The sequence below is a fragment of the Plectropomus leopardus genome, chromosome 8 (genome assembly GCF_008729295.1).
Source record: "Plectropomus leopardus isolate mb chromosome 8, YSFRI_Pleo_2.0, whole genome shotgun sequence".
NCBI lineage: Eukaryota > Metazoa > Chordata > Actinopteri > Perciformes > Serranidae > Plectropomus > Plectropomus leopardus.
Genome location: NC_056470.1, coordinates 10,647,409 through 10,661,060, shown reverse-complemented (window position 1 = coordinate 10,661,060; position 13,652 = coordinate 10,647,409). Strand labels below are relative to the sequence as shown.

General features: G+C 38.6%; 1 protein-coding gene across 1 annotated transcript in view; it reads right to left on the bottom strand.

Moving 5' to 3' along the window:
• LOC121946567 (helicase ARIP4-like) overlaps positions 1–13,652 on the bottom strand; it is a 78,203-nt gene that overhangs the window by 51,834 nt on the left and 12,717 nt on the right. Inside the window, exon 2 of the mRNA XM_042491188.1 lies at positions 5,177–5,331. Within this exon, the coding sequence (XP_042347122.1) occupies positions 5,177–5,285 (109 nt within the window). The 5' untranslated portion in view covers positions 5,286–5,331. The remainder of the gene's footprint in view (positions 1–5,176; positions 5,332–13,652) is intronic.

The following is a 13,652-nucleotide window of genomic DNA, read 5'->3' as shown; positions in this document are numbered from 1 at the left end:
GCTTTAAAGAAGAACAGAGCGGAGGACGAGAGATGATAAACTTTAAAGTAGGTGGTCGAAAGCAACTCGAGCAAACTTCTCAGAAAAAGAGTGAATAAAAATGCACTGACACAAAGACTGCATTAAGAGGAGAGAGGTGAAGGTAAAGCAATGATGACCAGAAGAGTAAAAAGAGAAAGGCATAAATGAGAAGAAATAAAAATGGGAGAAAAGAAAAGGGGGAGAAAGAGAAAGAAAGTGGGGTGTTGAGCCATGAGCAGGAGTTGGTGTCCTGGTGACAGTCGTTATGGCAACCGTGGGACAGACGCAGGCGACGGCGGGTGGTGATGATGTCACAAGAGCAAAATAGACTTGCAAAGAGGAAGATAAACATGTAAACCTGTTTTTTCTCCATCAGACCTTTCACTATTTCCACCACCTCCGAGACAACAAACCCAGAGAGCTTCAACTCTCTGATCTAAAAGAGCAGCGTCCCCGTCTTGATCTGTGCTTTAAATCGATCCAGCAAGATGTCCATTAAAACCTGATCCTGTGGCTTTTTTTTTAAGAGCATAAGAGCATGAATTTAGCCTAAAACTTAGTGGTGCTGATGGAGAGGCGATTGGGAATGTCCACCCTTAAGTCAACAAGATAACACCATCATGGCACAAGTCATACATTTTCAGCCCAGGAAGATATCTCAGCAGTTTTATGTGCAAACATTTAAATCAATACAATTACAATAACTTAAATTGTAGACATGCCAAGGAAAAAAATAGTTCAAATATCAAAACAAAAATGGGGTTATTTTAAAATTTCCTCCTTGTGTGATGCACAATCAGTGGTGCATTCAGGGTTTAAATCTGGTTGCCAAACAGCAACCTTGTTAAAGAAATGGCCAACCGGGAAATATTGTTTCAAAGATTTCTTGTTGTTTGTCTTTAAGCTCAACACAACAGATCTTGGATGTTGGAGATATTTTAGAGCAGCAAATGCTTGCAACTGTAATTCCACGGCACAGTAACATAACTTCATGTATTAGTTTGCCAGTACTGATTCATCATTCACAGCAACATGCTACACATGCAGCACCGGCATTTGTTTTCTCTTACTAGGGATATTTCATCACCTTAGAGAATTTCACCAGCAACCTCAGAGCCCCAAACTTCTGCAGCCTCTAGGCTTCTGCAGCCTCAGCTGATACGGTGGCTCAGTTATACAAAGTGTTGCACAACTGTTGTGGTAAAAATGTTTTATAAGCCGAGCAGTAAGCGGGAAGGCACAGGCCTGAGCCCCTGTTTGTTAATGGTACATCATCAGCGTCATCAGCGTCATTACTGTCCTCACCATCATTTCTCTTTCTCTCTCTCTCTTGCACAGAGACAGTGAGAGCCTAAATAATGGCATAGCATTACTGGTACATGGCATCACACAGGATGCTGCTTCTGTAATTAGGACAAAATGTACAGACTGTGTGCGTGTTTGTGTGTGTGAGAGTTCTTCACAGGTTCACAGGTCTCTGCTGCCCAGGCCCAAACATAACAAGCAATCTGCCACATTAAAGGGTTATTCAACACAGATTTGCAGCTCTCTACAGGCCGGATACTTAGCGCATGTTTTTTTCTAGCCATTCTCCAGTCTGTGATGTCACAGAAAGCATTGGTCCATGAATATATTAAGAGAAATAACTGAGGAGCTGGGGGGCTGTTTCCCCTTGCTTTTGCAGTCGAAATGCAAAGCTAGATAAACCGCCTCATGACACTAGCGCCATAATTATAACACAATTATCAAATCAGAATTGATCTTCTCTTCTTTCTCTCAGAACTAAAGCCAAACAAAATCTATTTCCCAATATATTAACTATGTCTTTGAGGCATTGAGGCAACAGTATCAATCCAAATGGTGTGATGGTGCAAAAACTTGCTAATATATAGTATATGATGGTAAGGAAATGTGCTTGTGGTTTTTAATCCATTGCTTTCCATCTTTTGTGCTGAGAGAGATGTCACAGAGCTACCCCTGTAATCTTCCAAAATACTGATGCATTCCTTTTAAGTGATAGGTCAACATATGCTTTTTCTTTTTTTTTGCTGGATGGTTGATTTTGTAACCGTCTGAGAGAGCCAGGCTAGCAGTTTCACCCTGTTCTCAGTCTTAATGCTATGCTTACATAACTATCTGCGAGCTTCACATTTAACATAAAGACATGAGCGTGGTGTGGATATTCTCAACCAACTCTTAGCGAGAAAGCAAATAAGCATAATCTCTAAAATGTATATTTTTTATGCCTTAGACATGGCAAGATCAGAATTCTTAGCAGATGCTAGTTGTTTTTCTGTTGCTCTGTTCAGAGAACAGTATTGAATTAAATGTTTTTAAAAGACATCTTTAATTATTTCTGAGATTTTTTTCAAATTTAAGTATATTTCAAATACACAAATACGAGCTCTTAGTGTTTTGTTACAAATTAGTATTATATAATTTAATTCTCAAAAAAACAACTGTACAACAATTACCCTAATCACAGTCTTTGGCTGAATGCAAGTGAATTATGTGGCATGCTCATTATGAACCATCGTATTGCATTTGTGTTCCTTGCACTGCCACGTGAAGGTGTTTACAAAAAACAGCACTTTCTTTTGAAAGTTGTTGTGTTGTATTCTGAGGGTGCTTCTCTTTCTCTTCAACTATTTTGTACTGTAACATCCACAGCTGTAATGGTACTGTTTTGTGTCTTTTGCACTCATATTTATTGCTAAATGTTCAGTCGTACTGTCATCTGAGAGAAAAATTGCATCACTGTGGTCTAACTGTTCAGTTCCTCCAGCTGGGTTTTAGTCAGCTGTTTACTCAGTTAGTCAATGGTTGCTTTGACAGACAGAAACCACCCAGCATGCACCTCTGAATTTGCAGCCTCCCACCTCAAAGATATCTTGATTGGCCACTTCAAATCTATGATGCGGGAAATTAGCAGAGCTCATTTTTGCAATGTAGGGAGGTGAAGGTCATACCTTGTATTTTAATTAAATACATTTTATGTTATTAGATTTTATACTTTATTTTGATGAGCAAGGAATTTGCAGCAAGATAGTTTTTTAATGCACGTGTGCCCATATCTGTCTCCGCTAACTAACTTGCAGCGCAGCATGTTTTCAGCAGGTGCCAGAAAAGTGTTTTCTCTTTTGAAGACAGAGAGACAGAGGGGACATGAAGTGGAGGAGACAGAGAAGAAAAAGAATGAGTAAAGACATCCTGGACAAGACAAGGAAAGAAACACACAGACGTGGCGTTTGTGTGTGTGCACGGGGTGGGTGGGTGTCTACGCTTTCATAATATGCTTGTGAATCCACTCACTGTGGTTTGATAGACCAAAAAACAGACTGGGACAGGGTTCATCCCACACATCTGTACTTATTAGGACCTCATTTACATAACAATAATCATATTACCTTGCCCCTTATCCCAACTTACCTAATCCTTACTTTAAAATTCAAACTTAACCCTCAAACAGCCTCTGGAGAAGTGAAGACAAAATGTCCGCCCCTTCAAGGTCTAACACTCAAGCTGATGCTCACAAAGACAGAAGTACAAGAGATCACAGATGAATGGAGGACTAAAAGCACTATTAACAATAAAATGGAGAGAAGCAGCTTTAAACTTCAAAGCCAACTGTTATTTCTGCAATTACTCTCACGCTTTGTTTCTCTCATTTATTTGATATTTAAATACTTCAGAACCTGAAATGTTTATTTAACCATAAATCAACTGAAGAAGCACTCTAAGCATGGGAGAAATCTTACTACGGTGCATTTGGTTTTTAAAATGTAAAACGACAAGTTAACAAGGTGCTTTTTGATTGCACTGCTGCTAAAAACTGTAAATACTAAAAAAATGACTCTGCTTTCTCTGTAATGAGGACAAAGTCATCCAAAGACTGACTGCATTTAATTTATCCAACCAAAGTTTAAATCCTAACTCCTACACACACACACACACACACACACACACACACACACACACGAGTCAGCATCTAATAGAACTAATGATGATTCACTGGGTTATGTAACGCATACTGGCAACAGAAGAAATGAGAGGAGACGAGGGAGTTAAGAGGAGTTTGTTTCCCAAGGGAGGACAGAAGGCCAAGGGCTGATGTGGAGAGCTTGTCTGGTCACAAATGTGGACAGCACAGACAAGCTTTTTTTTAAAAAAAAAAACAGAGAAGAAAAGTGTTTGTAAATGCAATTTTTAATGTCCAGCAGCTGAAACTATAGGAAAAGCTGTGGCTTGTGATGGACACAGACATAAACAATGCAAAAAAACAAAACCGTAGCCAAACTATGGCCAGTGTCCTCCCTTTATTTTTATCATACTCGCCAGTTGTCAACATCCGTCTTCTTAACCATAAACCTTTGTGCTTTTTTGTCGTTTGCTTGTTTGTATGGAAACGATCAATACAATTGCATTTAAGAAGCGGCCATATTTCTGATCAGACTGTTGACAATTAAAACCAAAAACCAGAGCAACCATCACAGCAGATATAAAGTGCTCCAAATATATTGTAAATTGCCCAAACTTAAAACCCTTTTACCACCAAAGTTAGTGTGTTTGTGCAGGTTTAAATGTGGGAAAACCTGCTAAAACAGGCAATACAGGTTAAGTATACCTTCCTGTTAATTTATGTTACTGGTGTGTTACAGTCTACGTCACAAACGCACCGGAAAACAGTAGTAAACAGTAGAAAGCAGCATGGAGGCCAGGGAAAATGTTATGGTGGTAATTGTTTTTATATATCTGTTACTTACTCAGTCGCTCTTTCAAACTTGGTGTCGACAAATTTGAAATGATTTCGTGACCTACATTTGATTGTGAGTTACAGAGCAAACCATTCATCTCTCTTATTTTTTCCAAATTTGAAATGATGTTCATATGCTGCTTGGATGGAGATGGATGGTATTTGTGGTGACCTGTGATTGGATTGTGTCACAAAACTAGGCAGAATTTAACGCGTCCAACGTGTCATGTAATTTTTCCATTAGTGGCATAGAGTAATTTGATTGAGGAATGAATGCTGTTTGCAACCTTTCCCACTGATGAAAAAAGACAGATTATGTGGGCATTAGTGGGTTTTTTGTCCAGTAGGAAAAAAGCTGTAAAGAAAATCGTGATTAGGTAATAATCAACCATTCTGACTTACCAGGTATCCACTCGTCTTCATCATCTCCATCGTTGTCTTCATCAATGATGTAGCAGATCTCCGTCTCCCTCTTCCTCCTGTTCAGCCGCTCTTCCTCTTCATCAGACATCCTGACCTGCACGCTGCTGCTACCTCAGCATGACCACCTCAAACACCTGAAACCAAGCGTGCAGATATGAATGAATAGAGTTTAGACGCACAAACAAACAAACAAACAAACACACAAACACACACACACACACACACACACAAATATTTTTTCATGTACTGTAATTGACTTGTCTGTGTTTCCTCTGCTGCCATTTGTCTTTATGTACTGGCAGGTTGAAGCTTTTCTCATGAGTACAAAGACAGCAGGAGGGGAACTCCACAAAGAGCTGTTTGCTAATTTTGCTTTATCCTCACTTTAAAAGCCCTCTAAAACAGAATCAAAGTGCAGTGTGATTATACACAAAACTAACAGTACAAAGTGAAAAAGTAAGTTCAGATGGCCTAAAATAACCAACAGATGTGACAATTCTTGTGTTTGTTAGCCAGCTGAAGTGCAAACTAAGACATTTATACATTTTTTTTAGGGTGAAATCATTTATGATAGATACCTCTGAGCACAACTGAGTGAATGAAAAGCAAAAAGGTGATAAAATTAAAAACAACAAAAGTGTAGAGAACGTTATATTGTTGGGAGGACTTTGGTATCAAACCTGCCACAGAGTTTGTGAGTCACACTGTTTCGGCGCTTTGAAATATTTGCAATTAATGAAGTCACAGTTATGTCAAAGAAGCTATACTGCATCATCCCCAACATTTATCCTGATCTTAACCTAAGTCGTTAACCGAAACATGACTCTAAAACTAAGTTAGAACCCTAAAATAAATGTTGACAGTGTAGAGCTTTTTGTCTTGCCGAGTCGCCAGAAAAAAAGGTTGGGATTGCACATTTGTCAACCACAGACACATTACATTTTTACACCTCATATGTATGACATACAGGACAGCCGCCAATCGGTGGACAGCAGCAGAACCTCTGTTTCAACAACCTCTATTATCGGACCAGAAAATGAGACATGTCCATCCGTGTTTGCAGCAACAAGTTCAGGTATTTTAAGACAGGATGTTTTCCTAACCCTAACCAAGTGATTTTTGTGCCTACCACAGCATCGTAACAAAAAAATTGAAAACTAAACTGGAAAAAAACACTTCAAATGAAATGTACAAATTTAACACATCCGTGGTTTGCATAAATGTCAAAAAGCTACATTTATTCTGGCAACTGAGTTGTTCTGTCTGCTGATAAAAAAAAACAAAACACAATGTATCTGTATGTACACAATTTTGTCCCCCAAAAATTATTAGATCAAGTACGCACACCTCTCATTGTGTCATCACTTATTATACACAATTTTTAGGATACACAAAGAGAGAAGTCCTGCAATAGGAATTTCATGTGTAGCATTCAAAAATCCTCTCATCTTTATGTCCAAATCCACGACTTATTTCATGTCTAAGAGTTTCTGCAAAATATAGGATTAGTTTGCTATGTATACATTTTTTTGACTGGTATAAATGCAAATAAACCCCCCACTGCAGATACACACAAGGAGAAATTATATCACTGAAATGTATTGACATTAAAAATAATAAGGCAAGTTTTTTTTTTTTTTTTTTGTATTGTGTTACTTAATCTTCTGACGTCATATACTTTTTATTTAAAAGTTTAGAAATAACTGCTGCCACACTGCACAAGTGCTGTTAACTGCATCCAAACTATCCATGGCATGTGAACCAAACATTAAAATGCAGAGTGCAAAAGTGACAGTGCTGCAAAGTGCGTACAAAGTTATTTTGAGGTGGACACAAAGAAAAGCACATGCCCTTTGGAAAAAAATCTGTGATGTTTAATATAATATTTTATTTATTTTTTATTTTATTTATTTATTATATTTTTAAAAAAAAAGAAAATTTCAGTCTAATCTCATATGTGTGAGTTGTTTATTCTCCTGAGGAAAAGTAAAGCATTAAATTATTATTTTTTTGGCCGTGCAACAGGTAAAGGAAAGACAGGAAGGGAGGATAGTAAGAGGTTCGTTGTGAGAGACGTAACAAAGATTATGACCTCCAGATAAAAGACAGAGCTGCAGAGCAGAAGGACAGAGGGAAATGTACCAGAGAGAGAGACACACACACAATGGGAGAGCTCTCAAGAGTGTCTGGGATGCTTTTAAAGCTCCATCTCTCAGCAGCAGCAAAATTATACTTGCATTACTCACAGGCTTTTCTCTGTGCCAGAGTGAAACAATCATAAATTGAAACCACAGACTACTGCCGTGCCCCTCATTATCAGCTGTAGTTCGGTAAAAGCAATGTTTTTTTTTTTTCCCCTTTTTTTGTTTATAGCACTATAATTCTGTTATGCACAACATAAATCATAATGACTTTTTAAACTGGAACACAAAAATGTCATTATCAATGTCACTATGAACAGCAGCACTGAGGACATTACAGATATTCTGAGCTATTTAGAAAACAAAGACTTTCTTTATGTGCTTTCTTCAGACAAATATATAAATTACATGGATTCACAGAGGAGTTTTAGTGAAACATTTCCTTGGCCTACATTGACCACAGCAAAAAAGAATTATCGCCTTAGTTGTCTCAAATGGATATAAACAAAGGCTGGAAATAATATGCTCTCCCACTCGGATGAGCCCAGACACACAGCATCAAAGCAAGGTTTACACTTGATCAGCTGCCAGCTCACCTTGCATAACGTTACACAGCAGATTACACAACAGGTAGCTCCGCCAAGTTGACTTATTGGCCCGACGGGGCGGTTTTACAAGCCTCATAAATCCAACCATGTTGGCCTTCATGGACCTGTTGCTGGGCTGAAAACCAGTAACCAAGGACCTGATTAACTTGCTTTTACTCTGGAGTTCTGGTTCCACGAAACACAGATATGTATATAACCACAGAAACAATTTCATGGATTTTAGATTTTTTTCATTTGTAGAAAAAATGTCAAAATGGAAAGATGCAAACTTTTAAAATATTTCTTATAGATGCCTTAAGACAGCATGTAGAACTCTGTAATGTAGCTCAGATGATGGCAGCAAGTTTGAGAGCCAAATAATCATGCCCTCATTGCATCTCATTTTGTTCCACTCATGTTCAAGGGAGTGAAATAAAAATATGGCTCATTTTCCTGTGAAACCTCCTCAAATCAGCTCAAGGACTGTGTGGAGGGCCCCCTGACCCACGTACTGGCAATCATTGCTGCAGCACCGATCCTCATCAAGACAAAACTGTTCCCTGCCATGGGTTAAGGAAAGATAACCCCCCTAGAAGCTAGACCAAACCAATGTTTGCTGTCGGCAGATAATAGGCTGTGACCCGTGGTTTCAGTTGCCATGTTCGACGTGAACATCCTACACAACTTGTTCCCAAGGACTTTTTTGTGGTGATAAAACCATGCCACTAGTTCCACCAACACTTCTAAATATAAAATATGCTCCTTTAACTAGAGGCCATCTTGTGATTGGATCAAACCAGCGTTTCTACAGCAATCTGCAACTTAAAATGGGCCAGGGGTGTAAAGTGCTTGAGTCAACAGCCCCTGCCTGCTTCAATCTACTTCCGGCGCCATTGCTCAGACCACACCCATCTTCGAACTCGACCTTCATTGTGACTCCTGGCACCCTTTGTAAATTGTAAATGGACTGATAGCACTCTTCTAGTGTTAGGACCAGTCAAACCCCATTCACACACACATTTTAGTGGCCGAGGCTGCCGTACAAGGTGCCACCTGCTCATCAGATAAACCTTCACACGCTCTCACACAGATGGCACAAATTTGGGTTTCTTACCCAAGGACAATTTGACATTTAAACTGAAGGGGCCAGGGATCAGATCCCTGGTCTTTGGATTGGTAGACGACTGCTCTACCTCCTGAGTTTGTGTCTGCATCTTGCACAGTTTTGATGCTGCCTCAGTGGTTAAATCAGTCCATAGACAGACATATATAAACATGTGATAAAATGCTCAAAAACACTTCAGTGGTATTTCCATCAACAATAGGTCCAGTGCTGCATTTTGCCATGACACACACAAACAGACTAACAAGGTGAAAACAAAAGCTGACCCACAATCAGTCAGTGGATCACCAAAGTCTTTGGGATTCGTCCTCTGGGGGGCCGTGAACGTCTATTCAAAATGTAGTGACAGTCTATCAAATATTTGTAGCGATATTTCAGTCAAAACACAAGCATCACAAAGGTTGACGCTGTTATCATCTTATCAACCACAGAACCACAAACTCCAGGAAGTGCGCTACATTATATTGGGAACAAGAACATACAGTACTTGGAGCTGTGAAATTCTTACGCAACGTTACATGCCAGGGAAGTATTGGCCGCAGATTTTGGCTGGGAGGTCTTTAAGTGAGCCTCTTACTTGTGAACATACTGTTTGTGCATCTTCAGTATGTCTACAGTTGCCATTCAGACCCAAACAGAGAAACTGTCTTGGTACAGACATGGAAAAAACCTGTTGTCAAGAAGTCAAACTGCAAAAACAGTAATGATATCAAAGCAGGTTGTACTTTAGCAGTAAATTTTTGCTGTTGTACTGCAGAGTGCATGATCTTATATTTCATGTTAAAAAAAAGAAAAGGTTGTGTATTTGAAAAAGAGACTTCAAGGACACAGTGAGAATGTTTCTTGTTAAAAAAAAACATTCCCTTAAAGTAACCTAAATTATACAGAGTCCAGCGCTGGTCACATGAAACTACCGCAGACATACAGCACAGCTTGTTATTAGCCTACATAACTTGGGAGTCACAGCCAAAAGACGCTTGATTCATTGCCATCAGGCTTTATGTAACTTTATATTCCAGAGGAAAGCGGGCCAAACTGTTCAGTTCATGTCAGGCTTTCAAGCTGTAAAATAAGAGTTGCATAACATGCAAGTATATGTTTGCTATTTTGAACAATTCCATGTTGGTCCAACTTGTTAGACTCTTGTTTCTGTTTCTTCTTACCTGACACAACCTCTAGAACTACCTGGAGGCGGACATCACTTATTAACACCTGTACAATATAATGCAATCCAATGCAACTGGCCTGCAATTACTTTGTGAAGATTAAGTTCAGTGTTTCTCCAGACGTGTGTTTTGATTTATTTTTATGAAGAATGTCCACTGAGTGTTAAAAATTACACAAACATGTTAAAATGTAATGAAACCACAGAGTTTTAGAAAAAGGCTTGAGAAAGGTTGGAATTATTTCAGGGTTGTTGCAATAGATTGCATTATACTCTTCTGTGCAGGTGTTTGTGTTGTTGTGTCCATAAAAACTAACTTCTCTACAAACCATACGATGTGTTTCTTTTGGCTCGGCACTGATCTGACATATTCTACAGGGTGCATTCACAGGTGAATCTTCTTGTTCTGGCACTGAACAAGACAGTTTACATGAGGAGAAGTCAAAGTCCTGACAAAAGAGCAAAATGATATTACAAAGTCTGTTTGTTTACAGAATTTGTGTTTTGCACCTTGAAAACTGAATATGGGCACTTTTGAATTTAACTGCAAGTGTCGTACTACACAAAAACACCTCATATTTTAAACAATGCATTCATTCTATAGTTGACAATTTCTGATGGTATGTTTATTTGGGAGCACAGACTTGAAAGTGACATTTAAGCGACACCTATATAAAGACACAGCTGGCAGGATGGGGTGGGTGTGACGTGACCTGGAGCCATGAGATTTACAAAGCAGCGAACGGCAGTTAGCAGTTAACTTAAGAAGAAGAATAGCAGCTGAAATTGTCCGCAAAATGGGAAAACACTGATAACCAGGAGCTTCTTAAACTCAGCTTCAGCAGACTGATGTTAACAGAACCACCTCAAATGACCAAAAATGTTTGTCACTATGGGTAACAGGAACATATTTTTACACACTCTGGCACAGTTCTGAAACTACTTATTACAGAAGGTTCATTTACCTGTTATTTTTATTTCATACAATCATGAAATAAATACTACAATGGATATTATTGCAGCTGAACTTTTGCTGATTACAAACAAGTCATGTGACTTTGAAAAAACGATGGTTAAATTTGTTAAACTGACAACAACATCTGAGCCTCCGGAGGGTTATGTCTGTGCTGCAGCTTAATTTAAAAAAATAAAAAAAGGCTTATTTGTCAAACATTTTAAAATGACACATCTTATAATCCTTCAAATTTTCATTATCCCAAATCCCATTTTTAATACTATCTTTGGTGGGCATTTTTTCAGCGACAGCTATTCAAAGTATTTGCATTCTGTAATTGCCTCTATTGACTGTCATTGTTACTGGCGGAGTCCGCCTTTAGAGTGGGAATTAAATTGCCTACTCGCGCATAAGGGATTCATTAGAAAAGCTGCAGACAAGTACTGAGTGTAATGTTGAAAAGCCGGCACAAATGCACATTTAATGTAAACATTTGATCACAACTTCAGTATCACTGTTGAGTGACACTGTTGACTTTCTGTACAACAAAAAAGTTTTAAATTAAATACTCACAGAAGGGGATTTTCATTTATGGAGAAGTAGCTACCATAAACTTACAAAACACCTTCAAATTCTCTTGAACTCGCTCTTAATCGAGAAGAGGAAACCATCCGTGTTTTACACCCTATCTTACCTTACATAACCTCACACAGCGGGCCAAGGGGGTGTTCCAAGGACGTCTGATTCAGCCAACATTACAGTGTGGAGTACAACATTGCTTTTGGCAGGGGCAGACAGAGTGAGAAGCAATTTAAATTCAGTGAATATGGAAATGCTGATGAGGGAAAATATTAAAAGCTCAGAGGGGGAAATAAAAATAAAAAGAGGGAGGCGTGAAGGATGATGGGGGAGATGGACAAAGACAGGAGGAGACATGGGAGAGGAGGTGCATATGGAGAGGTGGGGGGAGGGGAGCAGTCTGCTCTGTCTGGTGTCCTAAAATCACTACCATGACCAAAGGGGGGAGGGGGGAGATAACCTAAATTTCTCTACTAAAAAATTAGGACAACAGTGTAGCCTGAACCAGCATGAGGTCACATACATGTGGAATCTCCTCTGAAATGAATAATCCACCAGTCTGAATATCTAAAAGACGCATGGACACAACATGTGGAGCTGCTGAGAATCAAACTGATGTCAACCAACATACATAATTTCAGGGTAATGACCAAGACCTTTTTCTGTTTGCTGTCAAAATTGGATGCACAAACAATCTGGAGGCACTTTTTCAAAGTTTGCACTCTTTGTTTGGGTTTTTTTTTTTTTTACATTTCTAATACATATTCTTGTTCATTTCCACCATGTGTTATTCTGTCAGTTACCTTTTTAATTCACTGATTGATGTTTTGGTCTTTGAAATAACCCCAAAACAGTCGGTTGGTTCACAAAAATTGCAAGAAAATCTGCACTTTGTTCATTGTAATGCTGAAAAAAAGTACTACACTCTTTTTAAATTGGCTGTTAATTGAACTTTATCTGTGTATTGATACTGACGATACATCTTTTTCAAAGTTTTACTACTTCCTATATTGTTTTATTATTTTTAACAAATTATAAATCCAAAATATCCATATACAAAAATAGAAAATCTACCTGTGGCAGCAGATGTGTTAATCGAGGCGGGCCACCACAAATAAATAAATGTGCGAGAAACCCTGTATTCAGACTGTACAACAAAACAGAACTGCTTTTTTTGTCATTTCTTTGTTTAAATACAACCTGAAAATGAATACCCAGACTGGCCAGATCAACCACATTGCCAAACTGTACAAAAATACAGTAACTCTCCTGATCCCAAAATTGTATAGTTGTACATAAAGGCCAAAGCTTGTGACTGCAGTGTCGTTTTCCAGCATCCTTTATCCTTCTCTTCAACCCACCAGCTCTGTCCTTAACTAATTATTTGCCTGTGGGAAACTCAGACTTTGGTATTAAATATCAGTCAGTCATGTGCTCTGCTGTCAGTGTGATAGACGCTCTTCCCAGAACACAGCTACAACATCACTAAAGCTCGACAAAAACAAGTCTTAAACCTGCAATTTGTGTTTTTAATGCTTTACCATTCATTTAATATTGATTAGGTGTTTTGTTGCCCATTAGTTTTAAAATATTTGCAGATTTTATTATTAAGTAATGATGTAATATTAACACAATTCACACACACATTGCACGTAATGTTCTTCTATATTTGGCTTCAATGGGATAAACATACAGACTTTATATTTTCTCTTACACCACTGCCGCACTTTGTGATTTAGGTTGATAGCACAGGTGCAGTCTTACATGGAAGTGCGACCTACTGAGGGTTTAATGGAAAAAATACTTCACCCAAAGGCACCCAAAAAGAAAAACACCATGTAATTACCCCTTTACCTCTTGAAAGCCCCCTGAGAGAGAGCAAGAGAGCGAGAGAGCGAGAGAAAT